The sequence below is a fragment of the Aedes aegypti genome, chromosome 2 (assembly GCF_002204515.2).
Source record: "Aedes aegypti strain LVP_AGWG chromosome 2, AaegL5.0 Primary Assembly, whole genome shotgun sequence".
Taxonomy (NCBI): domain Eukaryota; kingdom Metazoa; phylum Arthropoda; class Insecta; order Diptera; family Culicidae; genus Aedes; species Aedes aegypti.
In genome coordinates this window covers 293,053,383-293,079,175 of record NC_035108.1, presented here as the reverse complement: position 1 = coordinate 293,079,175, position 25,793 = coordinate 293,053,383, and the positions used below count along the sequence as shown (strand labels likewise).

Below are 25,793 nucleotides of genomic sequence, written 5' to 3'. Positions count from 1 at the left end.
CATAGATGCGTCCTACGAACGCCGAGCGAAATTGAAATATTCCATCAGCAAGTTTGATGGGAGGTACGTTTGGCCGAAATGACATTTAGCATAAAGACGATAGGTTTGATAGGGCGTTCATCTGGGTTATGCTTTTAAAAAAGTTATTAGCACAAAGCTTCTGATTATTTAATAAAAATTACTAAGACACGTTCATGATTCACTTGGTATTGGTGGTTATAGTTGCTTGAATTGTCATAAACTATATAATTAAAAATACTTTAATAGCGCGCATATTATTGTCAAACATAAACTGCGTGGCTTTCTAAAAACCTCCCGCCGAAGTGAATCAAAAGAACCCAGAATAAGATCCGACTCCCCACATTTCTTTGAAGAAAACATGCATGATTTCATGAGCGATTCAATGAAAACGATAAATTCTCAGAAGCATTTTTGTATTATGTATTAATCCATTCTCAAGCAGCTTCGAAAGAGGTTCTTTCAATATTTATTCCTAGAAAGAATTGATAATATACTTTCCTGAAAGATGCTTAAATACATGCATAAGAAAAACAGAGGAAGAAAAATGCTTATACTGTACCGAAGGTCTATCCGGCCATTTTCAAAGGTTTGGTTTGTAAATAAAGAAGTATGGATGAGTTTCTAATCTCAAATAGAACATTAAATAATTATTCTTTGTTTTGTGTTTTAGTGTTAAATATCTATATAATTGATTTTGTAAAATTTTAAAAAGATAATATGGTTTGGTTAAAAAAGACGAATTTCAAAGACAAAGAGAATAATTTGGATACATATTTTAAAGTATAGTGTTCGATAATAGAAGACAAATATCTAATAATACACCACAAGAGTTGTTCAGAGATTTTTAAAAAGAATACTTAACATTTCAACCTTTAGTTTTACAACAATGAACTTACACCATACTAATGATAACTTAGATACTCTTATAAATTACGTGGAATTCTATGAAAAATAAACTTTTTTCACAAGAAAACCATGAACTAAAGTTTTGAACTGACAGGAAAATAAATGAAAACATAGCCTAAATAGAAAGAAAGCCGATTCGTAATTTTCTCTCGAAAATTTAGCTCAAAATAGTTGAGAAAAGTGACTTTTTGACGAAAAAAGTGACTTTAGTTGAAATGGCTTAAAAAAAGAGACTTGAAAGTGACTGGCTTAAAAAAAGTGACCAAGTCACTAAAAAGTGACTCGCTACCAGCCTTGGCAGAGTAAGACGATCTTTATCAATCATTCGGAGCAACTGGAGAAATATCGCCCAGAACTGACGAAGCATGCACGACAGCATGAAGCTGTTTGATACACCCGGCAACGCACGGCGAGATTTCACAAACCTTGAAGGCTTTCGGATACGCTGAGCAATGAAATGCTAAGTCGGGTTGCTTACACGCTGTGAAATACCAACGTTATATTGTACGACGAATCGATTCTTTCTAACATTAATTTCATCTCCTGCTGTATGGTTCAAAACGATGTCTTTAGACTGGTGCAAGGTTGTCCCTATGAAAATATCAACTTTAAAATAGCCACTAATATTCGTTTAAACACGATCCATTGTGTGTAGTACCTATGATGCTCCCTGGAGTCAGTTTTTCTCTGTTTCGATCGTTGCAATTGAAGGTTCGGAAGTTATGATTCGTGTGGGCATTTGACTAACCTCAAGATGTAATTTCGATTGACATGAATAAAATTTTGAAAATGTTCTATGAAGTTCCTTGATTTTTTTGTATACTAGCTACACGATTGAAGTTAAAATCAAACTTTGTTCAACATAAACCAATCAATCGCGATCAATTCGCAGTTGAAACCAATAAATATAAATTTTAGTCTTACTAACTGAACTAGAAAGCAGTAGCTTTGCTTGCAGATAAAGGTGAGAACCGCTCGGACAGTGATAATTTTACTTTTTCTCAAAACAAATCGGTTCCACGTTTTCACAGATTCTTCGTACGGATTGATGATCACTTTGCCTCATTGATTTTTTTGTTTTACTTTTCGTTACACTTAACAAGGTTTCTTATTTGTACGAGTGTGTCGTAACTACTAATATGACTGTTTCACTAAATAGTTTATTGGCAGACAGTTGTTCAAAGTGTCCGGAGCATATCGTAACGAGAGGGATGTTTCTCGCCATGGACGATGGCTGCTCCAGTACCACTTGAAGCAAAAATGTGATGGGGATAACGGCGCTTGTCTATGGATAACTGTACAATATTCTACTTATTTCTGCAGGTGAGTGTGGTGGTAGTTGTGAAAACATTTTTCCCGGAGACCTGGTAGCCCTGATGGTGATGGAGCGGGTTGGTTGTTCTTTTTTGGGTTTCAAATAAGGCATGGATACTCTGAGGTTGAAAACGATAATCTTCAGTCAGCTTAAAATAAACGGGTATTTTGTACTTACCATTCAATTTTCAAGCTTAGTACGCCTTTACAGCAGCATTGAATGGGGATCTTCTAGGAACTGACGGAAATGCTGCAACCAGCGAGCACCGACAGCGCCGTCCACCGTGCGATGATCACAGCTCAGAGTTACCGCTACGTAGTCACTCTCTTTCCAGCTGGAATGAGAAAAATCGTATGATTACCTTTTATACAGCTGATAGCGAATGAGGATCTTACAAATGGCCTGAAAAAAAGAGACCAAACTGGAACCAAGAAAACTAAAACGAGTTAAGGTGACACAGTTTGGAATCAACTTCTAAGATTGCACTAAAACTTCAAAGGCACAAATCTCGCGAAGAAAGCATCCAACAACAGTGAACTTTTTATTTTGGCTTTGTTCACTAGCAGAAGCTTAAAATAAGGAGATCAGAAACGTTTGCCAACTATTTCTCCAGTTGAGTGTCTTTGAAAACGTGAGTAGGGGCACAAGTCGGCCATTGTAACGGCCATCTTTGGATTCCAAGATGTTTCACCTTAAAGGGATCTTCTATGATCCACGTGGTCATTTAGAAGGGAAGGGAGGTGTCTGGTCATTTGCCATCCATACAATGACGATCCAAACAAATTTTAATCTTTTGTATGGACAAAAGATCAGGGAAGAGGGCGGTTGTTTGAACATCGGGAAAAAATGACCACGTGGTTAATGAACAACCTCAAATAGGAATCAGGTGATAAGAGTTTTTATAGGAATTCCTCAGAAAATCTGACAGACATCCCTTTATGGATAACATTACGACAAATATTATTGTATGTACTTTACATTACTTTCTCCAAAAATTTTTTCAAAGTTAATTCAGGTATTTCAATATAAACATGTCAAATGGTCCTATCTGCAACATAGAGGCTCTTTTTGAGTACGTTCTCTTTCGGTATTTATTTATACTTTTCAATTAATTCTGAAGTTCTTTTGGCATAGAACAAGATACTACCAGAAATCCTTCTATAACATCGTCGTAATTATCAAAAGAAAACATAATCGCAAAGCTTTTTAGATGGGACCGTTTGACATGTTTTTGTTGATTTGCTTATATTTGCCTTAGGTTTCCTTTTACTGCTGTAGATTTTCCACCAAGAAAAAGAACTCCAACCAAAATTGTATATTGAGACTTGATGTATCATCTCCGGGCTTTTAAATACTCAATATTCGTGGAATCGAAATACTCTCAGTCGCTATGGTAGCAATACACAACTGAATTGTTTCTTCTATCACGACATACATATAATCCCATACCGCATGTTATTTTGTGTTATTGAATAGTTATTTAAGATCAAAATGTAAAAAGTTTTAAGTGTTTCGTTGATCCTCTGAGTGTCAGCTTGTGCATCGGAGGTAATGAATCATCCTCTATAGTTAATTTCTGTGTTGGTGATTTCTTACGGATTCTGAATCTCCTGAAATAACACAACATAGGTTTAGGTCCTTGCCTAACATTGTTTTAAGAAGCGCGGGGATGAACCAGCCTCGGGCTGAATTTCCCCTTAATAAAGAGTCAATCAATCAATTGTTTAAAGAAATTCTCTAAATATTCTTTCGGAAATTTCTCAAGAAAGCCCTAAGTCTTGCAGGCATTTATGTAGCGATTCTCGCATTGATTTCTCTCGGATTTGTCCAATTTGTTCTGTTTCAGACGTTTACGAGAATTTAACCAGTAATTTCTCCAGATATGGCTCCAGTGCATTATTAGGACTTCAAAACTGATGTTCAAGAATTTCTGAAATTTCTCTTCGGAACTAACTTCAGAGATTCCTTCTAAGTTCCCTTCAGGAATGCTTTTTGATTTTCTTTGATAAATTATAAAAGGATGAGCTCAAAGAATGTATTCAGGTATACTTCCAACGATGTCCAAAAGAAATTGTCTAGGAATTTTTTTCAGAAATTATTGGAGAAGTTTTCTGAAGAAATTGTTAGAAAAACATCTGACAAATGTGTAGAAATGGTCGGAAGGATTAGTGGGATTATTGTTGAATGTTCTGTGAATCCCTAACCCTCTTTTTCCTATGGGAGCTCTAGAACTCCATTGATTTCCGACAAATTGGAGACAAGTCGAATTAGATCAATACTGCGCAATAGTAACTAGAGTATAATTCTATTACTATTGAAAAAAAAAACTAGAACGAGGACCGATTCTAATAATTTACCCATTGCATTTTTTATAAAATGTTTTTTTTAAGCAGAAATAGTCGTCCAAAGTCATGGTAAACAAGAGGATAAACCATGGCTAAATTCTTAACCCTTTTCCGCCTAACAGAAAAAAAGAGTTCAAATTGCTGCCAGTTTGGAAAGCCTTGACAAATTGCCTTTGTTTTAGCTCGAATGAAAATCTGAATGTCTAGTTTTTCAAATGTCGTAGGATTTTGTTGGAAACGTCCACCGGTTCGGAAAAGGTCTCTGAGTCAGATCAAACTTCAAAACAACTTTTCTCTCCTAATAATTAGTAATGGTATTCGGATCCGGGTCATTTGGCATAAAGGACATTTGACATACGGTCATTTGGCATAACGGTCATTTGTCATAACATTTTCTGATCAAGAACAGCCATCTTTTGATAGAAGGGATATAATTCCGATAATGCCAAATGACCATTATGGCAAATGGCCTGCTCCCTTAGTATTCAACTTATTTTTATAGTTTCGACCATTTGAGAACTACATAAAAAGCGAAACCAGCTTTGGCCTTGGGTATATTTTCGGTTTTGTTATGAGGCCTTTTTGGAACCGACACGAGATAGATAGAGATTAGGGGCCCATATAGCCGTAGCGGTAAACGCGCAGCTATTCAGCAAGACCAAGCTGAGGGTCGTGGGTTCGAATCCCACCGGTCGAGGATCTTTTCGGGTTGGACATTTTCTCGACTTCCCAGGGCATAGAGTATCTTCGTACCTGCCACACGATATACACATGCAAAAATGGTCATTGGCATAGTAAGTCTCAGTTAATAACTGTGGAAGTGCTCATAAGAACACTAAGCTGAGAAGCAGGCTCTGTCCCAGTGGGGACGTAACGCCAGTAAGAAGAACGAGATAGATCAATTTTATTTTTATTTTTAACTGTCAAATATGGGTGTTAAATTTCATCTTAAAAAACAGCTTAGACTCTATCGAACGAGGTCATTTTAATGGCATTGACCACCTAGAAATAGAAGAACACTTCACAATATTCCCAAAGATATTTTCCCGATTTTCAGAAAAAAAATAGGTCTCAACAAAGTTACTGGCCCTGTCATCTAGATAGGCAATATCCTTCAAATGATTCCTCAAGACCATGTGTGAGTTACATTTGACTGTTAAAAACAAAGTTGGCATATATTGTTCCGGTTCCATAAATAATCGAAAAAATACCCAAGGCAGCAGTTGGTAAATTATTTAATTCTCACATAATGTCCGAAGTAGAAACTATAAAAATAAGTTACACTGTTTGACTATACTTATTATTAAGGTACAAGTTTTTTTTTTTTAATTCAATCAAATTGGGGTATTTTTTACCCGATCTGACCCAGTGACTTACCAGAATAACTCCGCACCGGTGGATATCTTCAAAAACTTAAATGAACCTTGGAAAACTAGACATCCAAACAATTCTATTCGAGCTAAAACGAAGGCAATCCGTCAAGAATTGACGAGAGGACAGCAGTTTACACTTTTTTGCATTTGCTGGGTGGATTCGGGTTTAAAAGATCAATATGAAAATAGTTGGAAGAACACCAGGAGGAATTTTTGCAATGCTTCCAGGAAAAAATCCCTTGACGATTTTATCTCAAATTCAGAAGATACTAATTTAGAAGTGCACAGGTTGACAATGAGGCCACGCGACGCCTCTGCAAATTCTATTCAACAGTTCAGGACTTTCTTGGAAGAACTTTTAGAGGGTCTCTTAGATTGACGAATGGATAAATCGGTGAAGAATAAGTGAAGCAATCTTTAGAGAAAAACTAGGAGAGGCCCTGCGAATGTTTTCAGAGTACATAATGTTGGAGAGCAGGTACATCACACACAGAAGAAATCCTGACGCTTTTTCTAGAGAAAACTAATAAGGGTCTGGGTCATTTGATATAAAGCAATTTAGCATCAGGTCATTTGGCATAACATTTTTTCATCAATAACAGACATCTTTTGAAAGAAGAGCTATAGTTCTGTTTTTGCCAAATGGCGTTATTCCAAATGGCCCGCTCCCATTTTGCACCATGATTGACTGTGAAAAAGTTATTGTTCGGACTCACCGCAAACGGTATCTCCCGTTGTAGGGCGCATTCAGCCAAAGCAGCGATGCGCTGTAAGTTGTGATGGTAACCGTCCAGTATTTCCCAACTCCCTGAAGGCTAAGTAGCCCGTCATTCGTTTTGGCAACATTGATGACTTTTCAGCTTGCATTTCAAAGTGATGAAACTCAGTATTGATAGTTTGCATTGACTTGAAAAAGTATCACTGTACGCGCTAACATGCATAAAGTATGCTGATACTTTTTCAGATGTGTCAGTGCAAAACCAACTGATTTTCTTTGATTTGAAATCGTGAGATGAATTAGCAACAATCAACGACGCGTACAAATTTCAATGACGGCCTACTTCGCCTGAATAAAGCGCTAGTTCTTGAGGCCAGCCACCATCTGTGTGGCGCTAGTGCTGAGTAAACAAATTTAGGATTTGCCCTCATCAAAACCCGCGCGGAAGCGACAAATGTCGTATGAGAAAAAAAATATACTATTGATAATCGTTTATCTTTGTGCCTAATAAAATGTGACCAAATTATCTAGCAATTACAGAAAACTGGATGAAGTAATACGCACTTAACACCAGAATGATAGGTAAAATATGAATGTCGCATTCCAAAACTAGTGTGTCTCGTGCCTGAAACGATATTTTTGGACGAGCTGTCAAATCAGCTCAAAATTTCACTCAAGTTATTCGTGGATGACAGCCGTTTCAGTTTTGTGGTATTTCCCACCGAGCAGGAGCACTGCCTCTCGGTGGTGGGTAATAAATCAGTATAGTAGAGAATAATCGTTAAATTATTCGTCTGCTCCTTGGGAACCACGATAAGACACATCGTAGGGCCTGGTCAACCTTGGACGTAACAGTGACTTTATAGATCATTTGAATATTTAAAAGAAGAGACTTAGAGGCTTTCTTTAGAAAAGTTACCAAGTCTCTAAATAAGGACCTGCTACCAGTCCTGCTTTTAGTTTCGATCGACGACTAATTTTTAAAAAATGTTCGTAGGCACGCTTAGGAGAGTCGAATTGGCCGAAGGAGATGTAGGGTTGTGAAGGAGAATATGGGGTCGTGACGGACTTTGGTTTCAGTTTGGCTGATTGCGCTGCAGAATCGTTACCCGTTCTGTGGCGTAGTTGGTTAAAGCGTTCAGTCTAGCGTATTGGGAGTCGTGGGATCGAAGCCCACCAGAACGATTCTATTATTTTTCACAATTTTACATCTCGATTTGTCCAAATTAACTTTTGTGTCTACGACCTTCAAGATTTTTCGGCTGGTTAAGGCCGTAAAACACATGACAACCCTAGTTGCGACTAGTTTTACCCCAAAGAACTTACCCTTGTTCCGAATCCTTATCAGGTACGATCCGTTTCTGGGTGCCACCAACCGCCAGAATACAGCTCTGCGGAGGGTTGATAATGGCGCAGAAGTGCGTCACGCCGAACATGCCGAGATTGGATACGCTGAAGGTACCACCCTGGAATTCCTGAGGTTGCAATTTACCGTCCCGCGCCTTAGCCGCCAGGTTCTTGACATCCTTAGAAATATCGGACAGTCCCTTACGATCGGCACTGAACACGATAGGCGTAATGAGACCACGATCTGTAGAAACTGCCACCGAAACATCCACGGCGTCGAACCTGTTGAGTGGAGAACAATTAGAAAGATCTTGAGGACTTCTACAGGAATGACTAAACCTACTGTCTGATAACAGTGTCCATCCATGCGGAGTTCGCCTCAGGAACCTTTTTGCAAGCCAAGGCAGCTGCTTTGATGATGAAATCGTTGATCGACAGTTTCACGCCATCATTCTCCAGCTGTTTGTTGAACTTGGATCGCAGCTTGTTGATTTTGTCCATGTTAACGTCCACCGTGAGGTAGTAGTGTGGAATGGTGGTCTTCGATTCAAGCAATCGCTTGGCGATCACTCCACGAATGTTCGACACCGGAATATCAACGTAGGCTGCCCCGGCCGGAACGCTGGGTGCTCCTGCCGCTGCAGCACGGGCTTCTGGTGCACCAGCCGCCTGCAGACCTGCAAGATCCTTAGACGTTAGTGAGCCATAAAGACCGGATCCTCGGCCTGCAAACAAGGAGAGACAAAACGGCAACGAAGGGTTAATAGCACGCATTCAAACAGTGCGGTGTTAATATATGGCAGTGCTCCCAACCTTTCTGAAGCTACGACCCCCTTTAAAGTTCTACAAATATCCTACAAATAGATTTGTTGGGAACTCTTCTAAAACCTTGTCAGATATCCGTCTGTGAGTTTCACAGAAATTTACTTTAGTATTTAGTAACTAAAATAATCCTAACATTGTAACATCTATCAAGAAAAACGACGTCTATTCTCAATGGTTCACGGCCCCAAAGGTCCACGGACCACCGGTTGGAAACCGCTGCTAGGGTGCCTTAACTATCTACATACCTTCCAATCGTAGTCGCTGCTGTTCAGCAAGTTTCTTGGCCATAGGACTAGCGTAGACCCGGGGTCCACGCTGTTCAACGGCGGTCATCGGTGCGGGGGCAGCTGCCATTGGTGGCGGTGCAGCCGCAACCGGTGGGGGAGTTGGTACCGGAGGTGCAGCTGCAGCTGCTGGTGGAGCAGGGGCAGCAGGCTTGGCTGCTGGAGCACCAGTGTCTTTGTAGTCCTTGAAGGCAGCGACGTCCGCTTCGTTCTCGACAATGATGCACACCAGCTTACCAATGGGAACGTCCTTCTGACCGGCTGGCACTAAAATTTTGGCCAGGTAACCTTCTTCGGGAGTTTCGAATCCCATGGTGGCCTTATCGGTTTCGATTTCGGCCAAGAGATCACCTATTGAAGCACAGAAAAGCGAAAGTTTTTAGTCATATTGAGGAAGGTCATTCATTCAAGCTATATTCAGTAGCAAGTGGACTAATATGAAAGCATGAGAAATCGTTATCAGCGAATGAGCGTGATTTGCTTTATTTGTTTTTATTTAGGACGTATATTCTATAGCTACTAGCTGTGAAGCAGCTTTGATTTCTTCATGATGATCGCGTGATTCTTTTTCCAAACAATGTCTGACGAAACAAAACTACCGTTAAACCGGTATAGCTCAATGCTTCTTCATATTACAAGCTTATCGCCGTATTGAAATACGAACCTTCGTTCAGCTTGTCGCCTTCCTTCTTCTCCCAGCTGACGATGGTACCGAGTTCCATTGTGGGTGAAAGCGCTGGCAGAAGGACCTTATTGTGGGCTGGATAGTTACTGCAGTAACCACGGACGAAGTTCACCTGCCATAGCGAGGCCATTTGGGATCCCGTTGAAGTCCATTTTTGAGAGTTTCTGGAATAAAACAAGTAAAGGATAGTATTGTTTAATTGTACGGATTTTTCTTTTTATGAAGCTAATATAGAGATTTGAACCAAGAATTCCACGTATGCTATACAGGCGTTTCGACAAAATAAGCTGCAAACTCAAAACAGGATAGAGTTATTAATCTTTAAATACTTAGCATATTCACAGAAGTTCAATGTAATAAGTTGCCTAAAGTATACCATTAGGTGTTGTAGTAAAAATATGTGCTGAGTCATCCAAAAACTTCCTTTAAATTCCTTCAGATCGACATGTTTAATAAATGATATATTGGAGGATTATTTATGCTTATAGTAATTTCCCTGGCCACGATCACAGGGTTTGACGGTGCCAAAGTAGAAGGTGCACCATAATAATATCCGTCTGTGAAACATATCACCTTCCCAATACTTTGGCACACCTCTAACGGTTCATGATTTATCATGAAACGGCTGCATTCAGGCGGAGGATCTGTTAATATGTTTCGGCATATTATCAGGTCCTCTTCGAACGGAGGGACCGCCAGGGCTCAGTAGTTACTTATAAACTAGTGCTGGTTGTTGATGTTTCAGTCCGTTTACACGAGCTGTAGCATCCTTTGTACTAATCAGTTATGGTGGTTAAGTTTCAAAGCTAACGTGTGATCAATCGTTTTATAATGCAACATAAGAATGGGTGTTTGGGGAAACTGTGAGTTACACTCGTCGTTATAAAATAAGTGATTGTGTAAGTGCTAATAACGATATTTGAAGAAAATGTATGGTGATGAAAGTGGCATTAGAAGTGATTGTGACAGCTTTGTTTAAAACACGTACATGATAATGATAATATAAACCCTACTAGTTTATTGATGATTATAATACATTCTGCAATAATTTCTCTGAATTCGTGATAAAAGTGACAGCAAGTGCAGTAGAATTGATCGAAGTGCTTTTATTTTTTCTGTAACTTTCTTAATCGTAGTCCGATTATCTTTCAATAATTTATTAATGATAACAGATGGGAAATGGTAATAAAAATGAATTATAAAAGTATTGTGACGTTATTGTGATATAAATTGTAGTTGTGATAGTGAAGTGATAAAATGGAAAGTATACATATATGCTGTGTATTACGGAAGTTAATGAGTGATAATCGGTGGTATAAGTGATAGTGTCAAAAACAAAAGTGTGGTAATTATGTGACAGTGACTGATGAAATGAAATGGGGAATGAGGAGTTTTTAATAAAACTATTTCGTTCTTCACTTCAACCACTTTAGTAGCATTTCAGGTCTTATCATAGTTTCATAGTAGTCTGGAATACTAGACTTCAAAACTACGGCAAGGGCTGATTGCTGCTAGGGTACACAGTGACCATTTGAGCAACATTGCTTAGGAACGTCTGTGTGATGAACGTAATAGAGGCTTATAAAGGCAAATGTAGGGAAGGAGCTTAGGGTAGATAAAAAGTCCCAGTACTACTCCTATCGCTGCTTACAAAAAAAAAAGCAAAGAAAAAAGAAATTTATGCGCATAGTAATTTAATTTTTTTTTACAATTTCCTTCCCGAATAACGTTGAAAGCGTTTGTTAAAATCAAATTCGTTGAATTCCGCCAAGGAACGCCTTAGGATTTTTCATTATCTTGCCAGCAAACAGGAAAGATCCCTGAAGAGATCGACCCGAAAATATTCCACGAATTATGTGTGAATACCTACAGAAGCAATCTTTACTTTTCAATAGATTTGTTACTCGTTATGTGTCTATTTTAAAAAGCACGATAAGGATAAAGGTGAAGCTCTTACTTGCCACATAACGTGTATTATTTCTTGATAAATTGCTGTCGACAGTGTCGACTCGACACCTAAGGAATATTGCTGTTATAAGGTTTCCTTAGGCAGGAACTGACTACAACTTGATCATTAATTAACTGTGCAATTAATATGAGCAACGGTCTCTCTACCGTAATCGATCGGCCGAGATCCGATCTCGTTGGGCGACGACCACGCCCTAACGTGCCTATTCTGCGCGGCGTGTGAGGTGACACGAGTCGAATGAGGTGACCAATGATGGAAAGTGGCGAACGCTTCATCTGAAGTGGAACAAAAACAAAACCAAACGCTCCCGCTGTCAGAGCGCTGGCTTACTCGCATCTGTCGAATCCCGAGTAACTGAAGCTAAAAGTGATTCGCGAACGTGTTCGGAGCTGCTCAGAGTCATATTGTGCTTTTGGGAAAAAATCTGCTTACCCTCCGAGATTTATGGTTTTCAAGGGCTTTTGCCTACAAACGAGTAGTTTACTGTCGATATGATGGTTATACAATTAATTTATCTGTCAAAACCATAATAAATCACACCTTGCTCGGTTACTCGCGAGTAAACGCTCGCGATGTTGTTGCTACTTCTTTTGACATGTTTTCCCGAGCAGACGGGTGCGGGCTTACTCACACCTAGCCAGATCCCGAGTCTGTGATGTTTGTTATGCGTTGGTATACACTCGTGAGCTGCTTCGTGATGCGAACTTTTCCAGCACTGTTGTCGACTCGCTCCCATTTGATTAACATTAGTCGTCTCACGTCACTCGCGGTGAGAGCGACTCGTCTCGACTCACACGCCGCGCAGAATAAGCACAATTGGCTTCGCTACCTACCAATCACTTATTGGTCAGGAAATTTATGTGCTTATTCTGCGCGGCGTGTGAGTCGAGACGAGTCGCTCTCACCGCGAGTGACGTGAGACGACTAATGTTAATCAAATGGGAGCGAGTCGACAATTGTCACCTCATTCGACTCGTGTCACCTCACGCCGCGCAGAATAGGCACGGATGTCCTAAAATAACATCTCGTTCGCTTTGATGTATACATGTACACGACGATGTATGTGTCAAATGTACATCTCATATACTGCCCCTCTTTGCACAACAGTCCCATGTTGGAAAACGAAAAACTGAGAAAAAGACGATTGAAATTTGGAAACAATTGGGGCTGCCCAACGTACGACGTCATTTTGTGCGGCCCGCGAAGAATTTGAAGACTTTTCTCTCAGATGGCCAACAACAGCCAACAGGTTGTATGTTTTACTATAATCACACTTCGGAACAAATGTTTGTCTCAAACTCCAAAATACCGCTATATGTATACTAAATGTCTTGTCTATGACTCTTTTGCCGTTTTCATAAATGTCATAGCACGTCGAGTTTTTGAGATATTGATTGTTGAAAATACTTGCACGCAAGTTAACCAGCTTGAAAGCTGATTTTGTGTTTCAATTACTACAGAAATCTTTGTTTGGGGTCATGCACAAATTACGTCACGCTCCAAGGGGGGGAGAGGGTCGAGCCGAGCGTGACAAGCCTTACAAAATTTTCGGAGGACTCATACAAAAAATGTGACAAAGGGGGGGGGGAGGGGGTCGAAAAAGTTGAAATTTGGCGTGACATAATTTGTGTACCATCCCAGGTACTGAAGAATACGAATCAGCGAAGTTTGTAATGTTTTCGTTACTAAAACGATACTTTTTATGGTTTGGAAAAGTACTGCATTTGGCCATATGAAGGAAACGACTTATATGCAGCATTTCTGAAAGCGGCAAGTAGTTCAAAAACTTCCAATTTAGTGGAGACACATAATTTGAAAAGGTTATTTTTGTACCGCTGTGTCATTACTAAAACTTTCAATTAATTTGCATGCTTAATTTCAATACGATGCTCCTATTTCTTCTAAATTTACTTCATTTCACAAATAAGGCTGATACAAATATTAAATTTCTTTTATGTCCGAGACCACTTGGAAGGTACGAGGGGGGGGGGGATAAAAATAAATAAGGAACAAAAAAATAAAAATAAAAAAAAAGTATTTTTTTCGAATTTTTATTTTTAACGATAATTGTTGAACTTTTTTCAAACGTTCTCTGGATCATTATTTTACTTGTTTTTTACTTTAAAAATTGAAAAAACCTAACTGATGTCAAAAAAATTATGAATCTTTTTTTTTCTCCCCTTCAAAATTTTCGGATTTTTGAAGGGGGGGGTGACATAAAAGAAAATTAATATTTGTATCAGCCTAATTCAAAACTATTCAATTTCAAATAAGAAAAATGGAAAATTTGGCAGCATTTTCTATCGAAGTTATTTAGCGTTAAAATTATTCTAACCGGCAAGAATCAGTTTGAAATTAGCAATTAGAAACCCTACTTTTTATACTTAGAATAGTGTTATTAAGATTACAAGAAAACTGGAATGGCTTTCTTCAATATTAAATAAGAAAAAAAGTAAACATCAATCAAATTAGAAAAAATATGGTGAGACAGTTTTTAATTAGTCATCCTTACAAAATTCTATACACTCACAAAACCTATAGCAGGATTTTTACGAACCCTTAGAATCAAGTTTTCACAAAATTCAGGGTTCATATAAAATCCTCGATAAATATCTCACAGATTCCAAAACAGGATTTTGGAATGCAGATTCTGACGGTATCCTAAAAGCAATTCTCACAGAATCCTGCGAGGATTTTCGCAAAATGTCACGAAGGATTCTCACATATCCATCGGCAAGAGTTTTAAATAATAGTGGGTAGGATTGTAACAAAAAGTCTGAGTGAGATTCTTTGGCATGATTCTAATATAAAATTTAAAGTAGAATTTTTAACAATTCCTGACTAAATTCTAACGTAGTCTTCGTAATATAATTATAGAATACTGAGAGGAATTCTAACTGAATCCCAAGTAACATGTTGGAAATGCTTTGGCCCGCCACGCAACATTTTTCTGAGATTTGGCCCGCGGTTCAAAAAGGTTGGGCAGGCCTGATGTAAATGAATAAACCTCAATCTGGATATTGTGTTTCGTATGGCGATAAACAGACTCTTATAATAAACTGTAATTTTTTTATGGTTGCAGAGAGCGATAAGTGAGAGGTTCTCTCAGGATTCAATGAGCCTATGCATGCAAAAAAAAGGTTGGACTTTTACTGTGCGCCTTGTTTTCAAGTTGCCATTGAGAGATTGAGCGAGACAACACCAATACAAGGCGCAAAAAGCAAAAGTCAGAAAAAAAAGACTTTATGGTACGTACAGAGGCTCATCCTTGCTCATCATTTTTCATTTAAAATTCTACTCAGCGATGATTCATTGACATAGATTTTTCTTTGTTTGATTTATTTATTGAGAGATTATCTTCAACATATTTCAGCATGTTGATGAAGTAGTTTATGGTGATGATCAATTTGGTGAGCTCGTTCCATGCTTTTCTTTTAAATGCATAGGACAAACGCTCCTTCGGTGGAGGTAGCTCCAAAAGTGGAGGTAGTGTGATATTTTTCGCATAAATAAATTATTATATGATATTTTTCTATGGCATACGATGCGAAAATGATACAAGCAATCGAATACAATTCATGAAAGTAATCGTAATCGTAAAGCTGTTTAAAACAATAATTTTGCCTAAAATGTTTGCTCTTTGCACCTAACGAGGTGCATAAGTACCCATGGTGGAGAATCCCATAAGATCAATGCTGTGCGCCATTAAAGGAATCCCCGAGATAGTCACTAAAAATTTTTGTGACGACTTCCTTCGGAAGGGAAGTAAAGCCGTTGGTCCCGAGATGAACTAGCCCAGGGCTAAAAATCTCGTTAATAAAGATTAAAAAAAAATTAAATGAATCGTGATTTTCATACATTTGAATGATAGAAGGATCTGGGGCCTTCCTTAGCCGAGAGTTCGCGGCTACCAAGCATAGCCATGCTAAAGGTGTCTGAGTTCGATTCCCGGTCGTTTCAGGATCTTTTCGTAAATGAAATTTCCATGACTTCCCTGGGCATAGAGTATCGTCGTACCTGCCACACGATATAAGAATGTGAAAATGGCTACTTTTCATGTAAAATATAAACTGCGTAGCTTTCTAAAAACCTACTGCCGAAGTGAATCAAAAGTGCCCAGAAGAGCATCCAACTCCTCACATTTCTTTGAAGAAAGCATGCATGATTTTATGAACGATTCAATGAAAATAATAAATTCTTTGAAGCTTACTGTTATGTATTAATCCATAAAAAATATTTCCTAACAAATATAATAAGTTTTTAATTTCAAATAGAACATTAAATAGCTTTTCATTGTTATGCGTGTTAAATACCTATTTTATAGATTTTGTAAGATTTTGTAAAGTCATACACGAAAAACGCAGAGTCGATGAGTGGAGAGTTGCACGAAAATTGAAACCAAGTCTACCAAGTCTGTCAAATCGTCTACCTATCGAGCAAAATAAACAAACACGTTTTGAAGCGAGAGGGGTATTGTTATCATGAAGAAATTAAAAGAAAAAGATTTACAATGATGTAACGAAATAATTCTCGAAAACTTATTCTAACAGACTCAAGTCAAAAAAAGTATACAAACTTACTTATCGATTCTACGTGTTTCGCAGACGAAATTCTACACGTTGCGCTCTGAACCAACTCGATTTTTCACTTTTAAAACGTTTAATTTCCGGATTTACAAAACGACAAAAGTAAGATTCTCAACTTTCGCAACCTAACCACTACTTTCGCCGCCCCGCTGTATGGAGAGACAAAGTGACTTAACCACGAATCAAAACAAAACACTACTTGAGCCGATTTTACACTGGTAGAAAAACGTCGAAAGTAACTGAATAAATCGGCTTATCATTTTGTAATATTTTTTCTTTGTGGGAAATAACAGGAACTCCCTACACTGAAATTATTCTACGTGTTTATTGTATAAGCAATTTCATATGAGTTTAAATCATAGCCGGTCTAATTAATTTCAATTGATCACTTATATGTGTCACAACAAAAACCTTTTGGATTCAATGGCCTTCAAATAAATATTAGTAACAGTAGCTCTTGTTCAAGTTATATGAATATGTCATAACCGACTTACGTTCCGTGCATATAATTTCGGCTAACTTTTCTCGCTGTGAAAGTTATATGCGTGTATGTCATATTGACATTATCATTTCGGTAGAGCACAAAAATCAACAATGGCGGACAAACGTGAGCAGTTGTTGTTGGATTCCGGACTCCCAATAACATTTTTCGATCTTCTTGCTGGTAAGTTAGTACAGAATATGATAAAATGTAATTACATTGGAGCTGGTTTTCAGATTTAAACATTGGTCTTCGAGAACTATGCGTAATTACTATCGGAGAGCTAGAAGAAGCACTACAGTTGGCGAGCTTGGATGAAGGGTACGTTTGGAACACACAACAAATTTTCGGCGCCATAGTTCCGTGGCGACATAGAAATGTGAGGGTTATTTTGGAAAGAATTATAATTTCAGAGGATAATCTTTTTTTTTCTCACAGCAAATTGAGCTCCATAATCTTCTGGACTGCGAAAATAATCTGCCGAAAACAAAGGAAATCAAGTCGGAAAACGAGCGTCATCAAGAGTCGGACGAAGTCCATGTTGGAAGAAAGGATTGTAAAGGAGATATTCCCAGTACTGAAATCAACAACAGTGCAGCTAAAAGTAGCACAGAGACTCCTCAGTGTACCCTCTCTTGCGAACTGCTCAACGCCTCTCTGCTAAGCAATGCTTCAGGGGATTTTTCGTTTCGGAGACATCAAAACAAAGAATCGATTGACACTAAACAGGTAACAAACGTCTACTCATTCATTTTTTTATGAATTATGATCAATAGCATACATTTTTTCTGTTTCTTCACAGCGTGATATTGCCAGCAGCAGCGAGCGCAGTTCAGGAAGGGATCCATCGACAGGAGAATTTGTAACCTGTCCTATTGTTCCACACACTCAGCCAAGGAGCTTCCAAAACAGTAAGCTAGGAGTATCAACAGGGGAGACTAACGGCCATCATTATTCCGGCTATGTAACGTTAAAGGCGTCAGGTGATAATGCGTTTCCAATCGAATTCGTAAGACCCGGACAGGTACGTTTTGTTGTCTGAAATTACGTATTTTGTTGCGTTTATTTCATAATTGTCGCTTCTTTGTAGCAACTGTGTAACAAGGATAAAACCGATCTTGATTGCTGTGCTGATCGGTCTGAAGTGGCAGAAGCGACCACTCTACACAGCAGCGAGTCAGAGATTATTCCTGCAAATTCGAGCATTCATCATCATTCCCCCAATCCAAGTTCCAATCCTACATCATCGGTTTTGAGTATCCCTCCAGGTGACTCTGTACCACTGACAGATATAACAAACATCGGACAGGTACTATAAATAATTCATTAGACTTTGGCTACAATTAAGAGCTTTCTTTTAATTTCTCAATAGCGTTCGAGTGACCGAGCTACAGTAGACTGCAGTAGTCGCAGTGCAGGAGTGAATGTGGTGAACGAAAATACTGTCCGAAAATTGTTTAGTCCGTCTGTTTTACATCAGTTACTTAATTCATCCGAATTGGGTAAAGACATTGTGCGTCGATCTGAAATAGGAGAATTGTCAACCGGAAGACAGCACGAGCTAGCAGGAATAGTGGGTGAATGGCATTTGGCGAATAAAGCTCGACTGTTGCAAGAAGACCTTGAAGAGTATGCTACTACAATAAAAGCAGTGTTCAAATCGGAAAGGAAGGTAAGGTTAACTACAATGAAACTCAGTAATAGGATTTAGTTTAAATAAAATTAATAAAAAACAATACATTTTGTAGGAAACATACTATCTGGAAAAAGGTGGCACTAAAAGGAATCCAGGTGGTATCATTTACAACAAAATTTGTAATTTGAAAACCAAAGCTCGTAAACGTGATAAAACGGAAGCCGAATATGCCAAACGAATCAGAACAGGATCTGTAGAGACGAAAAACATAAAAGTTACATCATTGTCTATGAACTGGTTGATGCTCAATGAAGGGCCATGGGGCACTGTGCTTGATAAATGGAAGGAAAGCTTCGAATCGCGTTCCCAGTTCGTAGGAAAGTCGACAGCTGAGCAGAATTTGCGGAAAAAACAAATTTGGAAGCACTTTCAACATGAATTTGGCTATCAGTTGGTAAGTAATTAAGCAAAAAAAATATGCATCCCCAAGTAACCATCAAGGTTAAACGTACGTGTATTGTATGTATAAAACATAAACACTACCCTCCAAAAGTATTGCAACAGTTGATTTGAATATTGCAACACTTTTTGGGGTGTTTAGAATCATCGAAAAGCACAAGTTGCTGTTGTAGTGATTTTAAACTTTTCGGGGGTGCTGCAATGAGCCTCTGTACGTGCAATAAATTCAGAAATTTTTATTTTTTGGAGCGAAACAGCAAACTTAGCTTTATAATCGTAATTCAACTAATTTAGCGCCACTTTCAGTTTCAATTCTACTCTAATGGTAGCTATGGAATAACGCCCATATATACTTTATATATACTATACGTAACGCTTAAATTGATGATTACTTATCCATTATAGATTAACAACTTCTTGCAAAAATTATGATAAGAGCTAAAAAAAATCACGATTAATCAATCGTGTAGTTGTTTTTAGTGTTTCAGTTTTTTATATGTTTCAGTAATATTTTAAGCAAGTTTTACGTAAAAAAACAAAAAAAAGGTTACATGAAAATATATTTACGGTATTCTATTTTTCAACCGAAATAAATATAATATACTATCTTCTCGTGGTGTTGGTTTTCATGAATACTATCAATACATTGCTCTGAAACAATTAGCTACATACTGGGTTAACAATGGCTTGGAGGCTCTTATCATAAATTATGCAGGATTTGTTAGTCAAATGCATTATGTTACCAAATGCTAATCTTCCTTGATGCTTTCAGTTTGATGTTGATTTTGAATTGAAATACCCTACCGCTAGGAATGGAATGCTTGTATGGGACGGTCTGCTGATTCATATAACTGATTACTTGAAGGTTCATGTGAGTGACGAGTACTCCATCAGAATTTTGCATGATCTTACGGAGGTACCTGAATTGACGGAAGGTGACTATTCAAATGTTACAAACAAGATATGATGTTATTAATATTCAAAATATTTCAGATTCTCGTTTGTGTGCAATTTTAATATTGTTAAACTGTGTTCTACCACCGGTCAGAGTAACTCCAGGCTATAAGCCTACAGTTTCATCCGCCCAAGAAGAAACCATTTTATTCGACCAGACGGAACAGGGAGCAAAGCAAAAACTGCTAGCTCTGTATGCACGATTCAAGGACCTCGGATTGCCGCACGTACCCAAATTGATAGCTCTTGGTGCAAACTACAAAGACCTGCAGGGATCCTTCTTTGTATGTTACGGTGAACTAAGTTACAAACTGTCCTGTATGAAACGTGCCGTGGACGTATTCATCAAGCTGACACTTACTCTTGGATTGCAGCACTCAAAATTCTCAAAACTTGTGTGGCTGTTTGTCGTCAGGTGTGTTTATGGTGTATACGTTCCAGAAAAGTACTCGAGCATTGAGAAGCTGGTGATTCATCTCAATAACGTTCAAAATGCCTAATCATATTGTTTGTTTTGTGAAAGAATGCAAGGAAACATTCGAACAAGCGCAGCTGTACATAGCACATTTGAACGAATATCATAAAATACCCAGTAATCATAGGTGTATTTGTACAGTGCAAAACTGTGGACAAATTTTCCAAAAATATTATTCTTTCAAAAGGCATTTACTTAATCATAAGTTTTTAGAGTTAGAAAAAACTAGAGAAAACCAGCAAGAAATTCTCCATTCAAGCTTTGTAGAAAATAATGATTCTGTACATATTAACAAAATACGCCCAGAAACGTATCAAGATAATAGCTTAATGATAGAATCATTATCCAAAATCGATGAACATGCCGTAGAATTAAGTTTAAGTTTGCATAAACGTCCAAATCTGACCAGAAATGATGTAAATGAAATTCAACAGAGTACACAAAACTTGTATAAGGAAATAGCCAAACAAATCGAGAAATTAGAATTGATTTCACCAAAACCAGACGATAACTATGAATTTCATTATTATTTACAAAAATTAAAAAATACTTTCGAGTTTATCGATTCTGATTATAAATTATTTAAACTACTAGAGGAACAAAATTTATTCCAAAAACCACAGATCATAATCGTAGAAAAAGATAGATGTACATCCGTTTTGAACGAAGAAGTAACTCTAAAATCAAATTTTTTAATTCTCATGCCACTAGCATTCCAGATCAAAAATTTTTTCGAAATCGATAACATTTTAGAGAGAACGTTAGAATACGTTGAAGACCTAGAAAAGTCAGATCGCATTCAAAATTTGATCAATGGTAGAGTATGGAAAGATGTACGAAAAACTTATGGGTCTGACCTGTTAATACCAATTTCATTTTATGCCGATGAGTTCGAGGTGAATGACCCGCTTAGTTCACATAACAAGCGCCATTCGGTATGTGGACTCTACTATAGTTTTCCAGTCACACCCAGAGAATTTTCTTCGAGGCTTCGCAATATTTTTATTGCAGGAATGGTTAGAAAGATTGATATTAATGAGATAGGTATTAATTCACTTATACAAAAGCTGATCGATGCGTTCAAAGATATAGAGGAAAATGGCATAGTTATTAATTTAAATGGAAGACAAGTAACTGTTAGATTTATCCTTTCGTTATTCTTAGGAGATAATTTGGGGGTCCATTCTTTTCTTCTATTTTCTGGCAGTTTTAGTGCTACATTTTACTGCAGATTTTGCAAACGATCAAAGTATGAGCTACAAAAGGATGAATGCTTACATTCAGAATATTTGCGAAATGAGGAAAATTATCAAAATGATGCACAATTGCGGAATCAGGCTCTCACGGGCATAAAAGGAATATCTGTTTTCAATCAGCTTCCGTCGTTCAATGTAGTAAAAAATATCAGCGTAGATCCTATGCACGATCTGTTTAGCACTGGGGTCTGCAAATATGGACTAACAGAAGTACTAAATTATTGTATATTTAAAAAGAATTTTGCGTCTTTAAATGAAGTGAATACTCGAAGAAGGTTGATCAGCTTGGTTGCTAATGATGAAGCGTTATCAAGAATGCCAGATTTAGAAGAAACATACTCTAAGGAAAAGAAAACCAAATCCGTAAATATTCGTACGACTTCAAGTGAAATGAAATCATTTTGTTTCTTTATAACTTTTATATTAGGACCTTTCTTTCCCGAAGATGACCCTGTTTGGGATTTTTGTAAAACGCTTGTCAAACTCGTGGACTTTGCACTTCTTCCTTCATTTAGCGAGGCTGATATAGAGCAGTTCAGGCAAATCATTTCTAAGCATCATAAACTTTATATTGAATTGTTTGAAGAACAACTAAAGCCTAAGCAACATTTGCTCCTTCATTATCCGTCTGTGATTGAAGAATGTGGTCCTGTTCTCAACATGTCTTGTTTCAGGTTTGAAGCAAAGCATAAAGTGCATAAACAATACGCAAGCGTCATTTCATCGAGGCGAAACATTTGTTACACATTATGCTTAAAATCTTCATTGCAGTTTGCTCACGATATTATCACCTCGAGTTTTTTCAAATCATCAATTGAAGGAGACTTCACAGCAACTAAGCTCTCGTGTCGATCTTATTATGCAAACCTACTATATCCTATTCCATTTGATTCTGAACTCGAAATATTAGTATCATACAACTGTCGCTTCAAAGGAACAATATATAAGATCGGATTATTTTTAACAATGACAAGAGATCATGTAACCGAATTATATGAAATAATCGAATTATTAACGTATGAAAAAAGTTATTCATCGTCGGGCAAATATGGCAATGTGGCCCATATAATGAACATCTTTTGGCACATGAAGCTTTAAATTGCAGTGGATTGAAACAGATTCGCAACTCAAATGATTTTGATGGACCCCCATTAATGATTCACTCTATAAATAATAGATTTTACTTTAGAAAAAGATACGATTTCTATGAAGATGATAACGATTTGTGATCGAAGTAAAAATGTATTTTATAAGTAAATAAACATGTATTTTTGTATTTAAATTGTATAGTTGTTCCTTATTATTAATCAATTGGCGTGATTATTTCAATAGGGCACAACTAAGCTTAGGAATAAACGCTTATTACAACTTAGTCGAGCATATAAGTGCAATCCAAAATACCGAATCAAGAACTGATTTCATCTGTTACTAGTGCTGGTTTGCATTTATATCTTTAAATGAGCAGGCTCGCTAAGGCGTACTAGGATTTTATTCTTAAAAGCCCTTTATTGAAATATTCATGCCAATTTTTAATACACATTCCTTTATTACAAGCATATTTTTGGCACTGCTTAATATATGAAGGTCAATTGAACATCACATGAATTACATATAAATTTGGATCGGTAGTTGTGTTTGATCATTATTGTGTAATCAAATGAATAACGTATTGTCCCGGTGTTTGTGAAGGCTAAGTGTAATGCATATAACTATAATTTCAATATCCGTGAGTCTTATCATATGTGTTGCATATAACTTGTAATCCCCATTTCTGTCCCATGCTTATATTCATATGATTTTCCAATAGTGCAGAATTATATGACTTCCATATACCCTTTAACGAGAGAGTTGGCTCAGTGTAGTTTTTGAACGCGAGCTTAATGTATGCAAAATTTAAGCGATGTACACGGCGAAAAAAAATTAAAAAGTTGATTAATTTTAAAACAGTTTTAAAAGACAGGTTGTGATTCTTCTGAATTAATTTTCTCAAAACCATATGAAAGTTACTTACGTCGATTTGAAAAAGTAATCGAGAATTGCTCTTGTTTTTTGAAAGAGCACCCTACTTGTTACATTTAATGTGACGGTAATCTCCCTCCATCAGTGGAAATATATAAATACGTTCCATAGTTGGAATGTTGCTGAAATTTAATAAACTATACAAAATTAGTTAATTTGAAAAACTATATACAGTCAACTTTTCACTAATCGGGCTGAGTTTTCAGCTGTCAAATATCGAATACAATAGAAATACAGGGCTACTAACATTGATAAATCGAGATTTATGTCAAAAAGTGACGTTTGTGTTCGTTTTAAGTGGGCTGTAGCCCACCTAAGGGATGATTCAAATATTACGTAACGCAAAATGTGCCAATTTTAGACCCCCTCCCCCACGTAACAGCTTTTGTATGAAAAAATTAAAATTTTTGTATGGACCGTAACACTACGAAAGACCCCCTCCCTCCCCCAGTTGCGTTACGTAATATTTGAATGATCCCTAACGGGAGCCCAATTGCAAAGCCCACCTAAAGATAGTGCAACGAACGAAATTCGACTGAAATTGTTATTCCAACCACACTAACGCTAAAGATGCGGTTTTCGGCCAATTCTCAGAGGGCGGCAAGCGGCAAAAAAAAAATGCACCGTTTTCTCGGTTGCTCATTACACGGAAACCGAAAAAGATTATGTTTTTTGAGTTCATACTGTTTGTTGTATGTGTGTTGCAATTCTCTACAAAACAAATCATTATGATTACTTTATAATTAAATTACAAAACCAGAGACCAATTTCAATTTTATTCTTTGCGACTTTGCACACAAACATTCGAGCTGAGAGTACATTTGAGTGAAGTCACTGTAAAACACACACAGTAAAATAGGTGGCCAGAATAAACAAATGATTTGTGATTGGGGAACTTGTTGCCAGTTCTCTTTGCACAACTCTCCAATCATAGACTCTGGAAAAACGCATAGAATCAGTACAGAAGCAATTCCTTTATACGAAATAGAGTTGGATTGTACTGCCACTTTCGTCGTATGAAGCAAGCTGCATGCTAATCAACTTGGAAACACTTAAGCAACGCTGGGAATTCGCAATGATTCTCTTCATCAACAACATTATTTCTCTCTAAATTAAACTTCTACACACCCTCTCGGCATTTAAGAACAAGAAAATTGTTTTCTATTAACCAATTTCCTGGTAATAAACGCCGAGTATCAGTAAATCGTACTTCATTGCTAAGCAACCAAAGTATTTGTTAGCTGAGTCTCGTTTAAAATTGGCACAGCCGAGCTCGTGAAACAAATCTTTGTGTGTATGATGCATCAGTATAATGTACATTGCGAAGTTACGTTAATTACTATATCCGAAAAGGAGTTTGAAAAACAACTAAAAACCAGCAAAAGTAATCCTAGCATGTAAGAAATTATTGTACGTACTCTATCTATGCTAAACAAATAGAATGTTAAATAAAATGTCAATTAGAAAATTGCCACAGCTGTTGACTATGTTCAAAAAATCCTATATACTTATTCTCGTCAATCTTTTAAAGCTAATTACATATATATGCCCTTTATGCTCAATAATACTTTAAATTACCTAAGGTTTTGCGGAAACAGCTGGTGTTAATTTCTTAAACTTGATTCTTAAGCAAGAATGTAAACTGCAAGAATTCTAAAACTTGCTTGGTAAATAAATTATTAGAATACAATGTTAGAAGGAAAAGTAAAAAAAAATGATATGCTTTTCTTTGGCCGTGGAGTTGGGTTATGTTTTCAACTTGATTTCTTAAATAGGGGCATCTTGACAATTGCCTGTATCAATATTGCTAGTCAGGGACCATCCATAAATGACGTAGCATTTTTTGGACAATTTTTGACACCCCCTCCCCCATCGTAGCCTATTTTCCCATACATAATACATGGTTAGTGGCGCGGTAAATGGCTGGGCATGGCGTACCATTGGTACCTCGCGTACCTGCAGGAATAAAATAGACCCCTTTGTGCGGTCCTTAGCCTCTTGCCCAGCAACTCCTATCCCTACCTCCTCGTGGTACTGGCCGGGGTACGAGTAACCTTGGGGAAGATCGGGTAACCAACCCCCGGTGGGAACTTTGGTCGTATGCTGACAGGGAAGGGGGGGTTTGCTTTTGCAAACCTG

At 37.5% G+C, this 25,793-nt stretch overlaps 2 protein-coding genes across 3 annotated transcripts in view; one reads left to right on the top strand and one right to left on the bottom strand.

The window, feature by feature from the left end:
- Positions 1-1,397: 1,397 nt before the first annotated feature.
- The window catches only part of LOC5564492 (dihydrolipoyllysine-residue acetyltransferase component of pyruvate dehydrogenase complex, mitochondrial), a 29,473-nt gene continuing 5,077 nt past the window's right edge, over positions 1,398-25,793 (bottom strand). Inside the window, exons 2-7 of one of the 2 annotated variants that reach the window (XM_001648782.2) lie at positions 9,799-9,983; positions 9,096-9,485; positions 8,369-8,750; positions 8,005-8,307; positions 2,420-2,576; positions 1,398-2,360 (exon numbers count right to left, since the gene is read on the bottom strand). In XM_001648782.2, coding sequence (XP_001648832.1) covers positions 2,447-2,576; positions 8,005-8,307; positions 8,369-8,750; positions 9,096-9,485; positions 9,799-9,983 — 1,390 coding nt within the window. In that variant the 3' untranslated portion in view covers positions 1,398-2,360; positions 2,420-2,446. The remainder of the gene's footprint in view (positions 2,361-2,419; positions 2,577-8,004; positions 8,308-8,368; positions 8,751-9,095; positions 9,486-9,798; positions 9,984-25,793) is intronic. The other variant, XM_021845379.1, reaches the window with a different exon arrangement.
- Positions 16,682-20,969, top strand: LOC110676653. The gene is made up of 9 exons (XM_021845378.1): positions 16,682-17,038; positions 17,092-17,234; positions 17,294-17,584; positions 17,658-17,879; positions 17,946-18,164; positions 18,228-18,527; positions 18,604-18,945; positions 19,723-19,885; positions 19,944-20,969. The coding sequence occupies exons 1-9, from the start codon at positions 16,969-16,971 to the stop codon at positions 20,402-20,404; spliced, it is 2,211 nt and encodes a 736-aa protein (XP_021701070.1). The 5' UTR covers positions 16,682-16,968; the 3' UTR covers positions 20,405-20,969.

Bases quoted from the DNA above. Each gene is read 5' to 3' on its own strand.
- LOC110676653 (XM_021845378.1), top strand. From the start codon at position 16,969: ATGGCGGACAAACGTGAGCAGTTGTTGTTGGATTCCGGACTCCCAATA. The intron at 18,946-19,722 runs GTAAGTAATTAA...TGATGCTTTCAG, and splicing joins ATGAATTTGGCTATCAGTTG to TTTGATGTTGATTTTGAATT. The intron at 19,886-19,943 runs GTGACTATTCAA...AAAATATTTCAG, and splicing joins GGTACCTGAATTGACGGAAG to ATTCTCGTTTGTGTGCAATT.